The sequence below is a fragment of the Macaca mulatta genome, chromosome 10, assembly GCF_049350105.2.
Source record: "Macaca mulatta isolate MMU2019108-1 chromosome 10, T2T-MMU8v2.0, whole genome shotgun sequence".
Taxonomy (NCBI): domain Eukaryota; kingdom Metazoa; phylum Chordata; class Mammalia; order Primates; family Cercopithecidae; genus Macaca; species Macaca mulatta.
In genome coordinates, this window is record NC_133415.1 from 111,305,473 (window position 1) to 111,327,655 (window position 22,183).

At 49.6% G+C, this 22,183-nt stretch overlaps 1 protein-coding gene and 2 long non-coding RNA genes across 4 annotated transcripts in view; 2 read left to right on the forward strand and 1 right to left on the reverse strand.

The window, feature by feature from the left end:
• The window catches only part of APCDD1L (APC down-regulated 1 like), a 52,590-nt gene extending 41,724 nt beyond the window's left edge, over positions 1-10,866 (reverse strand). Inside the window, exons 1-2 of one of the 2 annotated variants that reach the window (XM_077952037.1) lie at positions 10,132-10,866; positions 9,292-9,461 (exon numbers count right to left, since the gene is read on the reverse strand). In XM_077952037.1, the coding sequence (XP_077808163.1) occupies positions 9,292-9,316 (25 nt within the window). In that variant the 5' untranslated portion in view covers positions 9,317-9,461; positions 10,132-10,866. The remainder of the gene's footprint in view (positions 1-9,291; positions 9,462-10,131) is intronic. The other variant, XM_028828530.2, reaches the window with a different exon arrangement.
• Positions 10,867-10,971: 105 nt separating this feature from the next.
• The window catches only part of LOC144332202 (uncharacterized), a 58,928-nt gene continuing 47,716 nt past the window's right edge, over positions 10,972-22,183 (forward strand). Inside the window, exon 1 of the long non-coding RNA XR_013400079.1 lies at positions 10,972-11,213. This is a non-coding gene — a long non-coding RNA (uncharacterized LOC144332202). The remainder of the gene's footprint in view (positions 11,214-22,183) is intronic.
• Positions 19,266-22,183, forward strand: part of LOC114670515 (uncharacterized) — a 31,678-nt gene continuing 28,760 nt past the window's right edge. The window contains exons 1-2 of the long non-coding RNA XR_003720185.2: positions 19,266-19,378; positions 19,805-19,897. This is a non-coding gene — a long non-coding RNA (uncharacterized LOC114670515). The remainder of the gene's footprint in view (positions 19,379-19,804; positions 19,898-22,183) is intronic.

The following is a 22,183-nucleotide window of genomic DNA, read 5'->3' on the forward strand; positions in this document are numbered from 1 at the left end:
CAGTGTTTCATAAGGGCAAGTACCCAATGGATGTTAGGTATTGCTGACATTGATCCACCCACAGCTACAGTGTAGCCTCAGTCACCCTAGTGGGGTTCCAGTTCCCTGTTCTGAAGCCCCATCCACAAGACTGAGGGCACCTTTGGCAAGCACCTCTCCTCACAGCAGGGAGGGCACAGGGCCTTATCTAAACATCTGGATGTTTGGGGCCCCGATGTTCCCCAAATCCATTCCCAGGAACATCAGTCTGCCTAAGAGCATCTGGACTACCCAGGATCCCCAGTTCTGTAGGTGATCCCACTTCTGACACCAGGACCAAGCCCTGAAGCCAGGTCAGATTTCACTTCTCCAACCTCAGCCTCTGTTACATTTCTAACCAGCCTCTCTTGCTGAAGTCCTAGCAAATTCAGGAGGCTACAAAACTGTGAAACTGCAAACCCAGCCCCTTTCCTTGAACCCCCAGCCTCAGATGGAACTGATCCTGTAGAAAATACAGAGAAAAACATAGAGACAAGGAAAGAATTTTCTCATAATTCCACCTCCTAGAGATAACTGCTCATTTAATATGTTTTCTTTTTTTATTTAAAAAAAAAGGATGCCTCCTCCATGAAAACATAATTAGAATCAAATATACTATATTGTGTTTCTTTTCAAATTTTAAAAAATTATTATTATTATTATTTTTTACAGAGACGGGATTTCCCTGTGTTGCCCAGGCTCATCTTGAACTTCTGAATTCAAGTGATTCTCCCACTTCGGCCTCCCAAAGTGCTGGGATTACAGGCATGGGCCACTGTGCCTGGTTCATTGTGTTTCGTGTTCTAACATTATGTCATAAATATCCTCCCATGTTAGTCAATTTTTTTGGATATGTGATTTTTTATATGCATAATTCCCTAAAGATGTATTTAAGTCATTGCTTATTGTTGGGTATTTAAATTCTGGCCTCTTGGCCTCCTTTCCCTCTCTGGATCCCTGGATATGGTTTGGCCCTCTGCCACTCACCTTTCAACTGTTGGATGATCACATTACTTCTCAATTTCCCATTTCCTAGAAACACCTGGTGCCATCCCACCCACCAGAGTGGGCCCTTTGGATACAACACTAGGCATTTTGGGCAGAATTGCAACCCTGCAGAATATATGCTGAAGTCCTAACTCTAGTACCTCAGATTGTGATCTTATTTGGAAATAAGGTCATTGCAGGTGTAACTAATTAAAATGAGGTCAAACTGGAGCAGAGTGAGCTCTAAATCCAATATGACTGGTGTACTTATTAGAAAAGGAGATGACACACAGTGACAGAGACACACAGGGAGAAGAAGTCCACTTGGCAATGGAGGTAGGAACTGAAGTGATGAGTTTAAAGCCAGGGAATGCCAAGGACTGCTGGCAAACACCAGAAGCTGGAAGAGGCAAAGAAGATTCCCTCCTACGGGCTTCAGAGGGAGCATGCCCTCATTGATACCTTGATTTTGGATGTCTGTTGTTCCAAGTCCCCCAGTTTATAGTACTTTGTTATGACAGCCCCAGGAAACAAATACAAACTCCCCAAATCCCCACTTCCCAGAAACACCTAGTACCATCCTAGCCACCAGAGTGGGCCATTTGGATACATCCCCAGGCAAAAGCAACCTGAGTCCCCTTGCACCTCTGGAAGCAGGAATTTGGGCTTCTCACCTCTTTACGCTTCTCTACATCCCCATCTTCCTCTGACCCATCCAGACACCATTTCTGTCTCTTTCTCCCCAGCCAAGCTCCTGATATCCCAGAAGGAGAAGTTAGCTTTGTAGCCACCCAGAAGAAGCAATGTAGCAGGTTCAAAGGTTGGAATCTGTAGGGCAGTGTCCTGTCACCTTCATAAATGGTATGAGTGACATCTACTGAGGACTTGCTCTGTGTCTGGTCTGCAGTGAGCCTCCCACACGGACAGTCTTATCTACTCAAGCAGTCCCATGGGTTAAACATCATTTTGCAAAGGAGGAAACTGAGGCTTGGAGGGATCAAGTGGTTAGCCAGTCAATGGAGCAGCTGGAATGTGAACCCGGGCAATTGAATTCTGGAGCCCAGCCCATTCTGCAGTCTTTGCAGATGAACAATTAGGATCCTTCTGTCTTCAGCAACTCTCAGATTAACATTTAATTGGGGTTTTAAAAAACTGTTCTTGTTAGCATGTCTGTGGTCTCCTACTGCAATCTTCCCCATTAAGCCATGTTATATAAACAGTCAGCTCAGATGCCTCCGACTGTGTGTGTCTCCTGGTGTCCAGATTTTGCTTTAATTCCTGGTACTTTCAAAGGCATCAGGGGAGGGAGGTATTTGCATGAAATTGGAGCTGAACTTTCACTGGAGGTTGGCAGTTGAGGCATGAAACTTGGTGGCCCACAAATCTGGGTTGCTGGGCTTGCTGGCTGGATGACTTGAGTGCCTGGTATCTGATATGGTTTGGCTGTGTCTCCACTCAAATCTCATCTTGAATTTGTAACTCCCACAGTTCCTAGGTGTCATGGGAAGAGCCTGGTGGGAGGTAATTGAATCACAGGGGCGGGTCTTTCCTGTGCTGTTCCTGTGATAGTGAGTAAATCTCACAAGATCTGATAGTTTTAAAAACAGGAGTTTCCCTGCACAAGTTCTCTCTCTTTGCCTGCTGCCATCCATGTAAGACGTGACTTGCTCCTCCTTGCTTTCCACCATGATTATGAGGCCTCCCCAGCCATGTGGAACTGTAAGCCCATTAAACCTCTTTCTTTTGTAAATCGCCCAGTCTCGGGTATGTCTTTATCAGTAGGGTGAAAATGGGGTAATAGTGTTCATGGCATAGAGACGTTGTGAGGATAAAATGAAGTAATGTGCTAGCACAGTGCTCTAGCTGTTTTTTCTCTGAGGTAAGTTGGTCTTTCTCCCTCTCCTTGACTCTTTCCTTTCCTCTCCTTCTCTCTTTCCCTCTCCCTCTGCCACATACACACCCCCCCAACACACACACAGCCCCCCCCCACACACATACAAAGTGGTAATTTATGATAGGAATATCTGATCATCTGTTCTCCCCTCTGGGGAATATATACACTTGCTAGTAGCCCATGCACCCCTAAACAGGTTTCAATGGAGTCAACATGAAAGAGAAGAGAAACAGCAATTTCTGTTTCAGGAAGCTTGGGTGAACAAACAGCAAGCTGAAAAAAAATTGCAACATATACAAGAGACAGCTACTTTTCTGTATATAAAGAGCACTTATAAATCAATAAGAAAAATGGTTTGAACATCTAATATAATGACGGGAGAAAGATGTGACCAGGCAGTTCATTGGAAAAGCAATACAAGAGGACTATAAAACACAAATACATGCTTCTCCTTGCTCATAATATTATAGGAATCCAAATAAAAACCACCAAGCATTGCCACTGGCATGATTTTTAAGAAGTAATAATAGCAAGGGTTAGTGAAGATGTAAGAAATGAGTGGTCTCCTAGGTCACCATGTGGGTGGTGCTGCTACAACTCATTTGGAAAAAAGGCTGGAGGGAGAATTTAGCAAACACACTTTGCCATGGCAATTCCACTGCTAAGCATTTCCACTAAAATCTGCAGGCGAAGGGGAGGCTGGCAGCAGGGAACAGAGTTCTAGGCAGAAGAAACAGCATATGCGTGCATATGGAGGTTGTGGTGAGAAGGAATGTGGCTGATGGACAGGCTGGTGGGCTCTGAGTGACTGCCTCACAGTGGTGCTTCCAGCCCAGCAGCCACTATCCTCTCTAAGAAGAAATAGAGATTATCTGTGAAGTGTGTGGAGACAACTGTTACATGGGGATCAAGGAGCACGTGGAGGGGAGAGCGCAGAGAGAGTGAACATGGCTGAGACAGTGTCCATAAATCAAGAGAGACTCCAGCTGATGGACTTTACATCTTGACAGCATGCAAACATTTTAAATCTCAAAATGCCCCCTGAAGTGGTTAACATCCTCAATTAGATGTTGGCATTGGTGGTGAGGTGAAGAGATGAAGACAACAGAGCAGAGGACTGGCGGAGGGGAGGTGGCTAGGGAGGCCCCAGAGGAGCTGAGGAGGGCCTCGGTGGCAGGGCCCTTCAGTGCAGCTGTGACTGGGGTTCCCGTCTGCTGCTGCTTACACTATGTTGGATATATGAGTGATTACTGAGTACCTACTATGTGCCAGGCACTATTCTAGGGACCGGGGAAAGAACTGTCAATAAAACAGGCCAGGCCTTCTTCTTGAGCAGCCTACTTCGTAGTGAGGAACAGACGTTAAACAGGGAAACAGGTAATGATAGGCCACGGTGTAAGGACAGTGAGGGGTGTCGTGCAGAAAGGCAGAGCAGGGTGCTGGGAAGGACTGTGTGCACGCACATGAGTATGTGTGAGTGTGAGTGAGTGTGCGTGTGTGTCTGTGTGTGCATGTGTGTGCATGTGCATGCATGCGTGTGTGTGTGTTTTTGTGTGTGTGTGTGTTTGTGTGTGTGTGCGAGGGGAGTCAATGAGTCCATTTTACCCTTCTGGGAAGGCCTCTCAGAGGAGGTAACATCGGAGTAGATACCTGAGTGGAAGAAGGAGCCAGAAGAGTGTTCCAGGCAGAGGGAAGAGAGCGTGAAGGCCCGCAGGGAGTGATGCTGCCTACGTGGAGGCCAAGCCAGGAGCTGCCCAGGTAGTTGGCATTGAGTGAGGAAGCAGGCAGGACCAGGGCAGGCAGGGTGCTGTGGGCCACGTCACGGCCTTTTGGATTGGATTTCACTCAGGGGTACTAACATTCTTCTCATTTCCCTGATGATGAAACTGAAGACAACACTATGGTATCAATGGGCACAGACGTTACCTCTAGTTTTGCCTGTCAAGGTTTCCAGTTTGCAAATGAGTCTTAGCTATACCCCTGCCTAGCTCTTCTTGGGCAAGTCACCTACTTCTCTGGCCTCAGTTTCTTCATCTGTCAAATGGGAGTGAAAAGCTTCACCTTCCAAGAGTGTTGTAAGATGGGACTAACAACCCACCTCAAACGCTGCTGTAAGTCAGGAGCTGAGCCTGGGCCCTGGTGGACACAGAGAAGGCTCAGTAAGTACAGCCCATCACTGTCACTGTCATTATTACCAGGCTCTGAATGGGGGCAGGGAGAAGGGAGGGACCGAAACAGCTGTTGATAGCATATGTGCTGGCTTACAGTTAGACATTTTCAGGGCTGGAAGCAAATCCAGGTCAACTCCTAGCCAGTGCTACTCACATCATCCAGCTAGTTCTTGGATGCCTCTAGTGATGGGGAATTCACTTCTAGAGGCATCTCATTCTTACCCTGCTTTAAATCCTTCAGTGAACACTCCATTGCTCTTGATATAAAGTCCAACTATTTTCTGAGGCCCCACAACCCTCCAGGAACCACCCCCTGCCAACCCCTGACCTTGTCCACTGTCCACCACTTGGTCCCTCACTGTCTTTTCTTTTGCATCTAAGCTTTGCACATACTAGTCCTTCTGCTGGGAATTCTGTCTGTTCTGCCCCCTCCTCATTCACTTAGCCCCTCCCCTTTTTTCAAGTTCTAAGTTACATATCACCTTTCTAGGGAGGCCTTCTTGAACCTCCCAGCCTGGGCTCGACACCCCTAAAACTGCTTGGGAACGTGCTCATCAGTCTTGTAATTAGTTGCTCATTTAAGATTGAGTTGCCCATTTTCCATGAAGGTGGGGAGCTGTCTGATTTGTCCTTCTGTCTTCTGCATCTCACACCAGTGAGTGGCACGTACACAGGAAGGCACACAATACACGCCCACTGAATTGAGACTCTGTCAGTGCCTCTCTGCTAGACAATTCTTTTTTTTTTTTTTTTTTTTTTTGGTCTGGCTCTGTTGCCCAGGCTGAAGTGCAGTGGTGCAATCTTGGCTCACTGCAACCTCCTCCTCCCGGGTTCAAGCAATTATCCTGCCTCAGCCTCCCAAGTAGCTGGGATTACAGGTGCCTGCCACCACACCCACCTAATTTTTTATTTTTAGTAGAGACAGGGTTTCACCATGTTGGTCAGGCTAGTCTTAAACTCCTGATCTCAGGTGATCTGCCCACCTCGGCCTCCCAAAGTGCTGGGATTAAAGGCATGAGCCACCATGCCCAGCCCAATTCTTCCTCTTAGCAAGCTCACCCTACTCCAGCAGTGAGCGCTGTCAACACCCCCACTCTGCAGATAAGGAAACTGATGATGGTAGCACTGGCTACAGGGCTGGGGCAGAATGACAGGAGACAGCAGCAAGAAGGATGGAGCCTGGCCCTGCATGGTGTCGGGGTTAAACCCAAACAATTATTAATTTTATTGCTGTTGATATCATTATGATAGTCAAGGTGTTCTCATGGGGAAGAAAATACAGCACCTGCCAAAAGGAGACAGATGCTAAGTGATGCGTACAAGCTGAAGCTGAAATGGCAACTTCCTGAGAGCAGGGGCCCTGGCTCTTTCTTCCCCATGTCTGGGGACTTTAGGGCAGTATCTGACTCCCTGCAGGGACAGCACAGAGGGTTCACCAGGTTCTCAGTGCTAAGTCCTGGCCATATACCATCTCATTGAACACTTCCAGCACTCCCTGAGGTCACAGTTATCACCATTCCCAACACACTGATTGGGTCACATGCTCAGGGAGGCTTCGTGGATCCAGGTGACAGAACAGGAAGGTAACAAAGCCAAGGTAGGACCCAGGTCTGTCTAATTCCAAAACCACCCTCCGTGCCAACTTCAGAATTCACTTCCTTCTCAAGAGTCCCCCAACTCAGCCTAGCTGCCCTCAAACTCAGACCAATTTTAATGGCTTCTCCTTCCCTTCACGTTGAGCTATTGATCTTCATTTTCCAGGCTGGTTTTGGCATGAACCACTGTATCTTGGAAGTTTTATCAGGGGCTCATTCTGGCTTTAAGCTTTCATTAGCACAGTTAACTTCCAATACGCTGCAAAAATATTTCTTCACATGTAGCTTCTAACTGCTTTGCCATCCAGATGGTTTTGAAATCAAGGAAGCTGCTATATTTGCCTGGAGCTGGTTGTTTTGAATTTTGCGATCACAGCCTTGGTCAGAAGATGAGTGACACAGCTGGCCACAGTGATTCGTCTTTGAGGAGCACATCGCAAAGCAGCAAGAGGAAGTCTCCACTGATAATTTTTTTTGTTTGTTTTAAATAACTAATACGATTACGGGTTTCTATTCACATTAGATTTTTGGATGAGTGTATTTAAGTAATTTTCTTTAGTTTTTATTCTGGGTTTCAAAACAGAGCTCCACGTCAACAACTAATTTATTATGGAATAGCCTGTGATTTTGACCTAGTTAATCTGACTCTAAATGATAACTTGCCATCGCAAAGTATATGGCAAGAGATAAAAGCAGAGCTGAAATTAGAAAAAAAATACAAGTGCGAGAAAAAAAGGAGAAGCTATGGTTTCTCATTTTCCCCCTCCAGCACAAATTGTTGAGTAATGAGATTTTTAAAAGCCAGAAATTGCTGTGGCGTGAACCATTGCTGGCAGCTGGAGAACTGGCACCAGACACATCTGGCCTGACAGGGTTTGAAGGAAGGCTCGCTGCAGTGGGTGACTACCCGTACCGCAGCCGGGCTCCTGCAGCCGCCATGCAGACATGTTCGGATACAAGAGGGAGGGAGAGCAAATGGGAAAAATCAACGTCCAAATTAGAAACTACCTAAGCCATGCTGTTTTTCTTGGGGCCCCACTGTGCCTTTGATTTCCTGATCATTCAGAGCAAGAATAACAAAATCCGTCTAACCCAGTGATTTGGACAGATTCATCTGAAAAGCTACCCGTTGGGTTTGATCTGTTCATACCAGTGATTCTCAAATGGGGAGCCAATTTATCCCCTGGAGACATGTGGCCATATCTGGAGATTTTTTCAGTTATAACTAGGAGGAGGTGCTACTGGCATCTGTAGGAAGAGGGCAGGGATGTTGCTAAGCACCCCAAAATGCACAGGACGGGCCCCTCCCCCCAACAAAGAATCATCTAGTGCCAAATGTCAATAGCGGTAAGGTTAGGAACCCCTAACATGTGTGTACTCAATCTGAATTCCTTTGGTGGGGTGGCTGGTGTGCCATTATATATATAGTTTCTGGAACCTGGAGACATGAAGTTCAGGCCTGCCCAGCTCAGGCACCTAAATTATGTAAGTAGCTGAAGGATCAACTGGGTCCCGTTTCCTTTTACTAAAGCAAAGGGTCTCATCACCTGGTGATGCAGCCAGCGGTGAAAAGAGCTTTTGAAAGAAGCGTTCAGTGGAAAAGAGTGCCCGGGGTAGAGCTGGGAGCTGCAGCGGCAGGCTGAACGGCATCCTCCCCCTTTCTGGCGGCTGTGTCGGAATTGAGGGCAGGTGGACCCTGGAGCAGGATGCCCCCCTCTCTCGTCAGCCCCCCGGAACACTCTTGGCTTCTCTGCTGTTGAATCTGTCTCACTTGCTGTGGTGAAAGGTCACCAAGGAGCTGGGCAGCAGGACTCCCCAGGCGCCAGCCACGGTTCTACACTCACAGTGATTTTATTGGCATGACGGGAAGCTCGGGCCTGCCAAAGACAACAGTCCTGTGCTGTGACTGAGACTGCAGGCTCCTGGGGCATGTGTCCTACCACTCTAGACTGTCCCATTCCCACTGGGTGCAACGGCCTGGAAGAGGTGGATGAGGGCAGATGGACACCCGGTTTCCCCATCCTGTCCTCCCTATCTCAGCACCCAGCAGAGGCGCGCTTCCACTCCTGGCCCCCTTTCACCGTTGCCAGTTCACATTTTCCTGCCCTTTCTAAAGAAGCAGCAGGGCTGAGGTGGTCTCTTTTCATGCTCGTGATCAACTCTGTGGCCAAGGGCAGCTGTGTGACCTCTCGCTCCCAGGCTGCCAGGGGAAGCGGCCTCTGGATGAATGTCCCTTTCCACATGTGCATCTGCAACTCTTCAAACTGCAGAGGCGCCCTCCCTCGACCCTCCCTCGACCCTCATTCACACCCTTGCCAGCTCTTCCCAAAACAGCTTGCCTAGAAATATGGGGGCTGGGAAGAAAAGACTGTGATTGAAGAGCTCCTCGAGGTAACTTAGACTTTGCTCCTTGCCTGTGCTCGGTGGGACCGCGCAGCCCCTCATTACCCCGGGGTTCTCGGCTGCCATTCCCTGAACGCTAGCTCAGGGCCAGGCCGCAAGTGGAGTGCTCTTCCTGCACGTGCTCTCCTAATCTTCACAACCATCCCAGACGGAGGAGGGGATTTTGTGAGCCCATTTGACAGGAGAGAAAGTCAAGACTGAGAGAGCAGATGGCCATGCTTACCCAAGGCCAGACGGGTTGATACCATGTTGATCTGGGCTTCCCAACCAGGTGGTCTAAGCCCAGGGCCAGAATTCTTAGCCTTTCATAATGTAAGGGTGCTTGGGGATGAGCCCCCAGCTGGGCACACTTCAACTGTGGTTACTGTCATTTTTGTCAGTGGTGACTGGCCCCTGTGATGGCACACTCCAGTCAGCTGGCCTTTGTACAGTTTTGTCTACCCTACTCCCCACCCCCACGAAGAGCCACCAGGAACCCCTTAGTCCTGGAGAAGGCACTGCCTCCTCTACCAGGGGTTCCTGAAGCCCCTTGGTCCCCTTTGTCAGGCCCGCTGGGCACAACTCGAGCCTGGGGCCACTGAGCACTCCCTAGCTTCTCCCCAAGTCCTGCTGCAGGACGAAGCCCCGACCCTGCACAGGTCAGGATTCCGTGAGCACGAAGAACCTCAGCATCCTTGGTCTGAGTGACCGGGCCTGTCCCGTACCACGGGGGGCTCAGTGGGTCTGGGATCCTCCTGTATCTTCTTGGAGGCCCCGGTCCCACTGGGCCCAGCACAAAGGGCAGCTCTGGGTACCTACAGGCCAGGCTCCGACTGGCGCAGAGAGTACAGGGGCGCTCACATGGTGCGGTGACGCGACTCCCTTCCGCAGGGCCCAGGAAGCGCCTGGAGGCGCGCAGGTGCCGGCCAGGTGAGACTGGAGAAGGGCGCGCAGGGCGCAGCACAGCGGCCGCGTGCGCCTGCCCAGGGCCGTAGTCCCCAAGGGCCCTTAGGGGACATCAGACGGCGAGCTCCCTCCCTTCCGACCTCAGCCAGTTTGCCGGATGGGGGAGGGTGGCACCTACCTCCGAAAAGCACCAGGACGCAAACGTAGGGGAGCATGGCTGCGAGCATCCCGGCGGGGCTAGCAGGACAGCCCGCTGGGCACCCTCAAGGTGCGCAAGGGGAGGCGTGGGCGCTGGGCTCTCGGACGGCAGCGGGCGCCGGCGTCCAGGCTGGGGTCCTGAGAAGAAGTTGCAAGGGTCCTGCGCCCCCCTCGGCGCTCACACGCGCTCAGCCTCCCCGGCTGTTGATAGTTGTAAGCGGAGCTGCTCACTCATAGGTCCAACTCTCCAGAAGAGGTGGAGACAGCCCCCGGCGAGGCTCTCACACCCGCGCAGGGCGCACAGCCCCTGGTGCAGCTCTTTCCACCATTCAGACCCCCAGCACTCCCCCAGATGTCTGTCCCCTGGCAGTTGCCTGTCTTCGCAGTGGGCAAGGAGGCCTTCCCCAAACTCTGGTCCCGGCCAAGCCAGAGCGATGCGCTCCTTGCGTCAAAGCGCACCCCTAGCCAGGCCATTCCCTGGAAGGTCAAGCGAGGCGGGGGGTTCCCCTTAGCCCCTCAAGCCCTGGGACCCCTGAAGTTTCTATTCACGTCTTTCAGATACTCCTGGAAAAGTCGCGTCAACTTGGATCCCAGCAAACCCAGAAGCTCAGTGAAAGTGGCCAACCCGGTCGCTTAGAAGCCAGCCACGGCCTCTGTCTGTAAATGAGGCCCTCAACCCCTCCCCACCACACCCAAACGCATCCAGGCGAAGTGTGGAGCCGACCAGGCGGGTTTTCCTCCTCCTCCCAACTCCTCCTCCTGCTCCCCCCCCCCTACTCCCCAAATCTCATCTGAGTGAGTCAGCTGAGGGTGGCAGCTCAGAGGCAAGGCAGCCTTGAGGCGGAGGACAGGCTGGGGGACCCCAATGGGTCCACTCCGGCCCCCACCCCAGGCACTGGGACTCTGGCGGCACCCTGGATGGCAGGCAAGCCTTGAAGTTAAGTGCACGCGCCTTGGAAAGGAGGACAGGGAGAGTTATGGGATTTATGAATGAAGAAGAGAAAGAGAATCACTCGGATGGGAAAAGTTAACTGGATTGTTCCCACCTGCATGGATCACCGGGTAACAGAAGTGGGACCGAGGGGGCGAGGCTGCGGGCTGGGGATGTGCGGGTTTCCTTGCGTTGCCATAAACCCAGAGACGGACAGGAAGAGATGGAAAGAAAAAGGAAAAAGGGAAAGAAAGTAAGAGGAGAGAGAGGGGAAAAGAGAGGATGAAGAGAGACAGAGAAGAGAGACCTGAGAGAGGGAGAGAAAGAAAGAGACAGAAAGAGAATTGGAAGTGGGGAAAGGGGAAAAAGGCAGAGAGAGTAAGGGGAGGGAAGAGAGAGGGAAAAGGAAGGAGGGAGTGAAATCAAGAGAAGTAAAAAGAGAACCAGGAAGCCGGGGGGGGGGGGGAGAGAGAGATTGAGAGAGAGAAACAGAGGGAAGAGAAGAGAGAATAGACAAGAGAGAAGAGAGAAGACAGAGATGTGGCCTCCTTGAGGAAAGGTTTGGAGAACTGGGTCAGGCCCGTTTCCCGGGGCTCACCAGTGAGCAGTCCACCTGCCCCTCTGAAGCATTTGATAGACTCATATGTCCCACTTTTGTGAGCTGATCATCCCACAGAGGACCAGGGGACACCACCTCACCTTTTGATTTCTTACCAGAAACTTGGGTGAGGCTTCCAGGAGCTACAAGAGCCCTTCAGTCCACCCAGGGACCGCGGGCCCACGAGCTTCCTTAGCTTTCCTCCTCTCCAGAGGCAACAGGGAATAGGAAAAAGTCTAGAACAAGGCCACAGCACAACCTTATGCAAATGGAAATGTGAGGAAAACGATCAATTTGCTTCCTGAAAATGACATTTTTTTTTCTGGTTTCTATGAGACGCGAGGTGGCCTTTCTGAAACCGAAATCGGTATGAGCTTTCCCTGGCAGACAATGGCTACAGGCCACATGTTAAATTCTTATGAAAGGGATAACTTTGTGGGCAAGAGGAGAATTGTGCAGGGTGATTATTTATAATTGCATAATTGTGATTATTTGTTCAATTATCTGTCTTTCAATGTACAAAATTTACAATTATGGGTAGTTTAAAAACTGCATGCTAAGGCCGGGTGCCGTGGCACACACCTGTAATCCCAGCACTTTGGGAGAGCCAGGCGGGTGCATCACGTGAGGTCAGCAGTTCAAGACCAGCCTGGCCAACATGGTGAAACCCCGCCTCTACTAAAAATACAAAAATTAGCTGGGTGTGGTGGCAGGCGTCTGTAATCCTAGCTACTCCAGAGGCTGAGGCAGGAGAATCACTTGAATCTGGGAGGTGGAGGTTGCAGTGAGCCAAGATTGTGCCATTGTACTCCAGCCTGGATGACAAGAGTGAAACTCCATATCAAAAAAAAAAAAAAAAAAAAATTAAAACTACATGCTATTCTGGCCATAATCATTTGAGACTTCAGTCTCTGGGCTTTCTGGATGTGGGTGTTTCAAAGTCCCAGATGGCTGATGGGGGTTCAAGCATAGCAGCTTTTCGCGGGGAGGATGGGTGTTACACTGATGTCCTACGAAGGGTCATAATTCAGTATTTTCAGAACTTATTGTACTGCTATTAGAGGTACGAACTTTTCCACAAAGTGTGGTGCTTATGCATTAATAGTTGTATTGGCTTATTTATAAATGAGAGGATTTGCTGATAATTATTGAGACTGTGGCATGGGCCGGGCGCTAGCTGGGTTGAGTACTTTGTATGCATGTACTTTATATCTGAGCAAATTGACAAGAAGTAGGAATTATGGTCAGGCCATTTTACAAACTGGGGCAACTGAGTTCAGAGGATTTGGGCCACTGTCCTGAGGCCAGGCAGCTGGAAGGTGGCAGAACCCCCAGGTCCCTGCTTCCGACCACCGTGCTGTGTCTCCAGAACACGTCCTGTCTCACTGGGTTGTCTACTCCTTTCTGAATCTGAGGACCCCAAAAGAAAAGGCCTGTTTTAAAATAACAGCTTCTCTTCAAAGAGGTGTGTGAATAATGGGGGAAACATAACTCCAAAGTACTTTTTGTATCCAGCCTGGGCAACACGGCAGAACACCATCTCTACAAAAAAATACAAAAATTCTCCAGGTGTAGTGGCACAGGCCTGTAGTCTCAGCTACTAGGGAGGCTGAGGTGGGAGGATCTCTTGAGCCTGGGTGGTCGAGGCTGCAGTGACCTATGATTGTGCCACTGCACTCCAGCCTGGGCGACAGAGCAAGACCTTGTCGCGCACACACACAAAAAGTGCTTTTTCTAGATCCTAGCTAAACCCCAACTGTTGAGGCTGAGAGTTACAGGTGGGCCCTGCACCTGCTGCGTTCTCACCCTTGCAATGGGGCAACACTTGGGAGGATGTGGGCAGCTGTAAAGGGCACTGGAGGCTGACGGGTCCAGCGCTCCTCACTTTCCAGGTGAGGAAACAGAAGCACAATGCAGGTGAGCTGCCCCTGTCGAGGTAACACAGATTTCACCCCACAAATAGAAAAAAGCAAAGAAAGTGGACAAATACTGTTTGAACAAGGCTCTCCTCAACTCACAAGGAGATCAAACAAGAGCAAAAGAAGGAACCGAAGCTAAAACTCATTTGTTGTCTTCAAACATAAATTTATTTTTAATCAAAAAAAGGAAAAAGTTATGTTGTCCAGATCTTGCATTTTGCTCAAGGAAGGGTGATATACGCTTGGTTCCTGACCTCTTTCTTACCAAATAATCACTTGAGAACTTTTGAAATGGTAGCAATCATAAAGCTGTTTTGGGGAGAAGCCCCAGCTCTGTGTTGGCCGTGAGTCACATCTGTGGGCATTACTGCATCTTGGCCTCTGTAGCTGGGCTTTTCTGGGCCGTTAACTGCAGGGGCCCTCCCTAGGAGGTCAGAGCTGCTGGGGCTGAGGTTTTGGGAGGATTCAGGGGATCTTGCTGGGTGTGAGGGAAGCGTCCTTGAGTCAGATGTCCATGAGTGAGAGCCAGCCTTCTTGCTCCATGTTTATCTCCCACACCACCTCTTCCCCCAGAACCAAAGTCCGGAAGGAATCAGGAGGAAAGTATTGCAGAGCAGGGCCTCTATTCCTTCCCTCTCCCCTCCAAATGCCTACCTCTTCATCCTTGTCCCTGTTAAAACACCATGGGATGATAAGATCACCCCACAAAATCATGCGATAAAATGGTCTGGTTCCTCTGCTTGTTATCAGGGGTATCTGATCAAAGAAATGGTGCCCAGGCCTGGTTATCTAATAACCAAATAAGCATCCAGGCAGCCTCCTGGGCCAAGAAAGGTAGGTTGGGGCAGCTCTGGATGAAGCAGGGGACAGGCCGGGGTGGGCTGGGCCCCTCTTGGTGACCATTTCTGCCTCCAGAGTGAGCATGCTGGCTTGGCCCGAGTCGACCAGATCCTTACAACAACCTGCATATTACAGACGAAGAAACTGAGGCAGGAAAACCAAGTCCCTGTCCTTCAGAAGTGCCTGGTGTGCCCCTGAGCCTAGCACATGCCTTGTGCATAGTAGGGGCTCACTACATGTTTGCTGAGTGAATGAATGAGAGAACAAATGAACTGTCACAGAATGAGCACTGGGTTTATCAGAAGACCTGAATTCAAATCTTAATGCTACCACTTAGCCACTCACCACGGCCCAGTGCTAGGAGGAGGCAAACTGGTTCCCAGGGCTCACCATGTAACAGGCACTCACTCTCGGGTGGGCACAGGTGCAGATAGCCCCTCCAGGAGAATGCCTTCTCATAGTTTGAGCCCTGGGTGCCTCACCGCAGTCCCGGCCCTGCAATTCCCTCTGCATCTGTTTCTTCCTCTGTAAAATAGAATGAAGCTGTGCCCTACAGCTTCATTAGAATTAGAAGACCATGTCCAGGAATTAAGCATTGGGTGTAGGGTCCAGTCTTCTCAGGCCCTGAAACCCCATGGTGAGAAGTTGAAGGTCACACAGCTGGTACGCAATGGAGCCTGGATGGAAACCTGGTCTGGGCTGGAAAGACTGGCTCCTCAGACTGAACCTAAACTACCTAGGTCCTGAATGGCATCTTGTTCACCTGCCTCTGGGAAGGCAGGTTGTGGAAATACAACCTGAGGGCTGTCTGGGAACTCACCCACCAGCCCTCAAACCTGTATAGGTCTTCTTGCTGTATGTGGCTATTGTGTGTATGGTAGGGGCTGGGGGAGGATGGCGTTGGAGGGCTTAACCTAACACCTGGCACATAAATGTTTAGTGAATATGTTTTGAATGAATGTATGAATTCAGTAGATGAATGGATGGGTGATTGGCTAGGTGGATAGATGTGTAAGTGGGTGAGTGGATGGGTGGATGGGTTAATGGGTGGATGGGTGGGTGGGTGGGGGAATGGATGGATGAATCGGTGAATAGATGGATAGATGGATGGAGGGTGAGATGGATGGATGGATGGATGAATAGATGAATGGGTGGATGGATGCATGGATGGGTGGGTGGATGAGTGGATGGGTGGTAAGTGGGTGAATGGGTTAATGGGTGGATGAGTGGGGGGTGGATGGATAGATGGATGCATGGGTGACTGGGTTGGTGGATGGATAGATGGATGGATGATTGAGTGGGTGAATGGAAGGGGAGGAGGATGGGTAGGTGGATGGGGGTGAGATGGATGGGTGGATGGATGGATGGATGAGTGGATGAGTGGGTGGATGGGTGGATGAATGGGTGGATGGGTCAGTGGGTGGATGGTTTGGTGGCTTAATGGGTGGATGAGTGGGTGGGTAATTGGATAGATGGATGAATGGGTGGGTAGGTGGGTGAGTTAATGGGTGGATGGGTGCATGAGTGGGTGAGTAAATGGGTGGGTGGGTGGATGGGTGGGGAGATGGGTGGATGAGTGAGTGGGTAGGTGGGTGGATAGGTGGCTGGGTTAATGAGTGAGTGAATGGATAGGTGGATGAGGGAGTGAGTGAGTGAGTGGTTGGGTGGATGGTTGGGTGGGTGGTTGGATAGGTGAATGGGTGAGTGGATGGATAGATGATGGATGGGTAGGTGGGTGGGCTAATGGGTGGGTGTGTGAGTGGATGAGTGTATGGGTGGGTGGATAGGTGGGTGTGTGGATAGATGGGAGGGTGGATAGGTTGGTGGGTGGATAGGTGGGAGGGTTGATAGGTGGGTGGGTGAATAGGCGGGTGGGTGGGTAGATGGGTAGGTGAATGGGTGAGTGGATGGATAGGTGATGGATGGGTAGGTGGGTGGGCTAATGAGTGGATGGGTGTGTGAAAGGGTGAGTGGATGGGCGGGTGGGTGGATGGGCGGGTGGGTGGATGACTAACACTCCATTTGCCGTAATTGTTGCTCTGGGTGGTGCTCACACCGAATGGTTTGTTAATTTTTTAGTAACAATTCATTAATGTGTTAACTCAAGCTGTGGAGACACATCTTAATCCCTGCACTTAAGGGGTGCTTTCTCACAAAGGCGGGGCCTTGTGTTCTTCCTGTGAACAGCCACAGCACCAGCGTGACAGGCAGGTGCTGTTGAGCGAAGAGCAAATGCCTGCTCTTATGTGGCCAGCCTTGTTTGCCTGGGAGGTTAGGGGATTTGTTTTTCTTAAATTTCTGGGTCCCCAGCCCAGCTCAAACCGTTCACTGATGCCGGGGTCACTCATGGCAGGCTGTGGAATGGCGGCTGAGCAGCTGGGTCTGGCACCAATAGCTTCATCAACATGACACCCAGACAGTCAGGTCCCTCTGGTCGTGGAGCTGACCGTTTGATGCTATGTAGACCCACCAGGGCTTGCAGGCAGTCTGTAGAAAGAATGGGTTGGCTTGGTTCATTCTACTTGGGAGGCAAGAAAATTCAGCCTGAGCGAGGGCTTCTGTTGATGCAGGATGGAGGAGAGGTTGCCCGCTCATGGTGGAAGGAAGGCTTTGGGCGTCTAATGGGGCTCATGTCTTGGTGCTGCCCTTCATGAGGTACATGACTTTGGGCCTTTGGGCACAGCCTTCTGAGCCTTGTGTTGCTCAACTGCAAAGGGAGAATCCTCAGGTTTGGGGAAAATGTAATGAGATGACACAAGTAAAGCCCTCAGTGTGGGGCCTGGTGGGCTGCAGGTCTTTGGTAAGAGGGCAGATGTGACCATTATTTCAGAGGGGACTGGGTGGGTTTATGGATGAGTGGCTCACATCACCCAAGACCCCATGTTGGGCTCAGCACTGCAGGATGTTGGAGCTGGGAGGCCTCTGCAGACCAGGTCCACTCATTTTCAAATGACCTCTTGGGAGCCACCTGGAGAGGAGAGGACAGGGAAGGGGGGCAGAGAGGCTGGTCTCTGAGCCTCCTCCTCCCCATTGTCATCTCAGGGTCACCATAGTGCTCTTCATGGGGTGGGAAGTGGTGGCCTCTAAGTGGCCATCAAATGTGAAGACTGCAAAGAGGGATCCATGGCTGTTGGAGCAAGGAGATACGCGATGGCACAGAGAGATCCGGAAAGCACATCATCTCTTGAGCAGAAGAGCACATTCATATAAACCCAGAACACAAACCTGCACGCAAGTGTTGCTTGCATTTCACGTGTGTGTATCTAAGGCAATCCATTAGACATACTCCAGGGGATGTCTTTCAGGAGGAGGAAGGAAGGAAACGTGTGTGGAGATGGGAGTGGGGGCAAAGGGAAAAATGTATACAGTAAGAAAATAAGACAGATGAGGGGCCCAACATAGACCAAGGTTGTTCGCATGCCATGAACTCAGTAATGTTAAATGCAACTTCCTGTGTCTGCGATCCAAAAAGTATGGTAAGCAAAAGAGACTATGGAGAGACTGAGGCACAGCAAGGGGCAGAGGGATGGCCAGAATGGTGGTCGGGTGTCACCCAGACACTCAGGTCCCTCTGGCCGTGACACTGACAGTCTGGAGTGATGTAGATCCACCAGGGCTTGCCGAAGAGCATGGTTCGGTCCCCATCCTCTGATGTCTGCTCGTGTGTGTAGAAGAGCTGCTTGGAGCAGGGTCTCACCTTTCTGTACCCATTGGCCCCCCACTCCCATCCACCAGCTGGGTCACAAGAAAAGGCAAAAGCTATTGTGACAGATTCCTTGTTTTGAGAGGCTTTCGTCGAAGGGGGGAGAAAAGAAAAGTTAGGGAACATGTGTGGCTTCAAATTATGTCAGTTATAAAGTTTATTGTTAGCCCGCATTATAAAAATCAATATATGCTCCTCATATAGGATTTTAAAAGCACTGAGTTTATTATTTCTCTCTCATTGTAAAATTAACAGTGTTCCTAATATGCTACTTGGAAAATACAAAGTGGAAAGAAGAAAAATGAAAGTTACGTATAGTCCTTCAGCCCAGGGACAACCCCGGCTAACGCTGGGATGGATGAATTTTATATATACATATAAATATTCTCATCTATGGTCAAATTTAATAATGTGAATGCCTTGATAAACCACTAATTCCTTAATTTCATCTTTTGGATTAATTTCCTAGTCTTTAAGGAACTGTTAGACGCAAGGCTATGGGTAGTGGGTGGGCAAGGGACATGAAAAAAGAAATCTTATTTTTTGGCCAAAATATCCTGCATGTTGGATTTGCCTTTGTTTTGTTTCGCTTTGAGCCTTCCGCCTTAGGCAGCTGTTTGTACACTTTCCTCTGCTTTGGATTTCAGTCTGGAAGCAGCACATTGATTTTAAACAGAAATACCTTAAAAGGATGGTGTTTGGGGGTTTAAAATCCCCCCACCATCAGCTTGCAAGTGGTTGGTTCTGTTCTGGCTGGCACGTTATGCCAAGAAGAGGGCTGGTATGTCACCCAGGGAGCAGGTTAGCTAAATTCAAGGTGAACAGACGGCACTCTCTGTTTCTCTTCTGGCCATCTGCCTAGTTTGGGGGGTCTTGGGGAATTGGAGAAGCAATATTTGGGGGTGGGGGATCTTACAAGTGCTCACAGCACAACCCAAGCCTAAGACCTTATTTTTCCCTTCCTTCCCTCTTCTTTTTTTTTCAGTTTACAATTAACACTCAGGGTTTAGTCTCCACCCCTCTCTCTTGAAATGGAATTTTTATCTCTTGATTCATGCTACAAGATAAAATCCCTGTTTATCCAGTTGCATGAATAATTGATAAGCTCTTTCCAACTTGCCAGAAGCAACTTAGCCGTCTCGCCTTGCGGCCTGGAACCCCTGGCAATTTCCGGAGCACCGGCAAGAGACTTTTGCACAGTTTCTGCTTGGAGTCTACCGACTCTCTGTCTCAGAGGTGGGGGTTTATCTCTTGATCCTGATTCGTGAGTTACAGATGAGGCACTGAAGTTTCCAGCAATGGGGGCGTGGGGCCGGGGGAGGGAGGGAGGTGCACATCAGAGTCCACTTAGATTTTGTGAACTCTTGTCTGTGACAGGTGCGGACCCGGATTCCACTGGGAGCACCCCCCACACTCCCTATCCAGGGCTGGCAGTTTCAGAGTTCACAGCATTCATTGACTCTAATCTGTTCCCTGATAGTTTAAAGCAGGCCCAAGATATGAAAGCATTTTCCTTCCTGCATATTTAATGGACTTAATGAGATAACAATGAGAATCTGTGTTTAGGCTCTGTAGCGCATTTGGCTTTCCAGCATGTTTATATGATAAAAGGCAGTGGGCTGTTATTTATGTGCTTAGCTGGGGTTTATTCTTTTTAAACAGGTCTGGACAGCTACTTGTTATATTTGGCTCATGCTAGCTTAAAAAAGGAATTTATGGACCTTACTGCAGAACGTCCCAATTCTTCAGGCCAAGGTAAATGCAAGTTGGGGTGGTAGTGAAGTTGCAAACTGCCCTCAAGAAAAAAAGTTAACAAGATATTGTTCCTTCCACCCCTGGCCTCCCCTTGGTTCCCTGACCCCAAAAGCCTTCCCACCAGGCTTCAGGGTGACAAACGCTTGGATTTGATGGGGCTGAGATTCGCTTGTGCCTTTGTTGATGGCAGGGCACTTTTATTGAAACTTGTTGAAAGGAGCTAGCTTCGAAGGCTCCTCCAAGACTCTATACCATACGGGGAAGCAGGGCTTTGATTCAAGGTACTCACATCTATCAACCACGGGCATTCATTGAGTTTTCTCTTTCATTTGGGGAAGGAAGGGAGAAAATGAATCAGAGGCTGATTTTTTTTTTTTTTTTCCTGGGCTGTTTTCCCCAAGCTCCAGGAAATTAAGAAACACGCCATTAGTTTTAGCAAACAATTTGAACAAAGTAAAACCAGATCTCCCACCAACGTCCAAGGACCACGAGGGGTCTGAGTGCCCCTGGTGCTGTTTGTGGACTCTGCGGGTCGTGGAGGAGCCACGAAATGGGAAGAGAGCTGTGGGTGATACAGGATGGTGTGCGTGACAGTCCCCCCGTGTCTTCTTTGCTACCATATTTATCGTAGCTTAGATGTTTGTGGCCTGGTGGCGCCAAAGAAAGGTGAACAGAAAGGGTTTTTGGGGCACCATGGCCCAGACCTTAGCCTGAACGTTGTGGGAAGCCAGTGGGTGTCTACATGCGTTGGTGAAGACCAGTGGGCTTCTCCTTGGAAGCTGGTCTCCAAGATGGCTCTGGATGGCTCACTCCTGCATCTCGCCAAATCCACAGGGTCCAGCTGTGTCTCCAGGGCTGCGTGGCTTATTGAAAAAGAGAGTGTATGGTGGATTTCAATATCCATATTCTACAAAAAATGTAAAAGGGGCAGGGGACGGGAACAAAGAAACCAGTGCTGGTGATCCTGTCCCCACAGTAAGGTCTGCGCTAGTGTGGACATGGGACAGGGGCCAGCTCACCGTTGTGTATGTGATTTTGATGTTTGTATGTTTGTTGTACCACATGAACCAAGTCTTGGATGGCTGTTCTGAGTAAATGGGATGATGTGGGTAAAGCCCCCAAGACCAGAGCTTGCCACAGGGCCATGCTGGATAATGCTGACTCGTGGTGATGAGGGGAAGGAGGAGGCAGGATCCGATGGGTGAGGAGTCCAGGCTCCAGTGCAGCTAAATCACCGTCCACCAGTGTGATCTCAGCAAGCCTCTCTCCATCTGTACCTAGATGGTTCACCCATTAAACACTCCAGGCACATTGAAGGGAGATGAACAGTGTCCAGCATGGTTCTCAGCTGTGAGAAGCCATACACTCTCCTTTTCAACCCTACAACGTTCTGTCACCTGGGGTGCAGGTTTCTTTCCTCTTTTTTTTTTTTTTTACTTATTACGAGATAAAATACAGTCTTATTACAGAAAACTAGAAACCAGAAAAGCCCATCACACAGTCATTCACTCAACAAATGCCTATTGGGAGGGGTGGGGGATGAGCCCCTGGTGGAAATGGGGTGAAGCCGTGGACTTTCTCTGGGTGTGATGAGGGTTGACGGAGGGCTTTGAGCATCCTCAAAATTCAGAAATCTGTTCTCAGTCATCGGCAACTGTACCAGGAGAGGCAGAACTTCCGAAGTTTTCTGACTCCAAAAGCCAGTGAAAGTGCAGATTTCCTGAGAAGGAGTGAAACTTAGGGCCCTGCCAGGCAGTGATGCTTTCTCAACTTTGGGGGCAGTAAAATGTACAGACTCCAGGGAAGGAAACCAGGAAGGAGGCTGCAAAGTGTGCCTCCTCTGGGAAGAGGTCAGGGAAGCCCAGCGAAAAGCTGTTGGGGACCCAGCCAGGCTGCCTCCCTTGATGGCCCAGCCTGAGGTGTGGTGTTTCCCACCAGAGATGGCAGAAATGATTTCAGGTGCTATGTAGACAAGCCACGAACTATCATTGAATCTTTTCTTGGTTGTATTGTTAAAGAAAAAGTCTCTGTTGGGAGATGGTGTATCTTCAACACCACTTAACACTTGTCAAGCTCTCCTTTACTGAGGTAAAGCAGTCCTCAGGCTCAGAGCTTGTGACCAGGGAGCAGTATCTAGCCAAAATTTTATTTCGATGCTTTGTTTTCATTGTCTTTAAAACAAAAGATGGTCATCTTCCATTTGCCATGAAAGATACTGCTTCCCATTTCTGTTTTTTACCCATTTTTCATTAAGGTATAATTTGCATGCAGTAAAGTCTAGTCTTT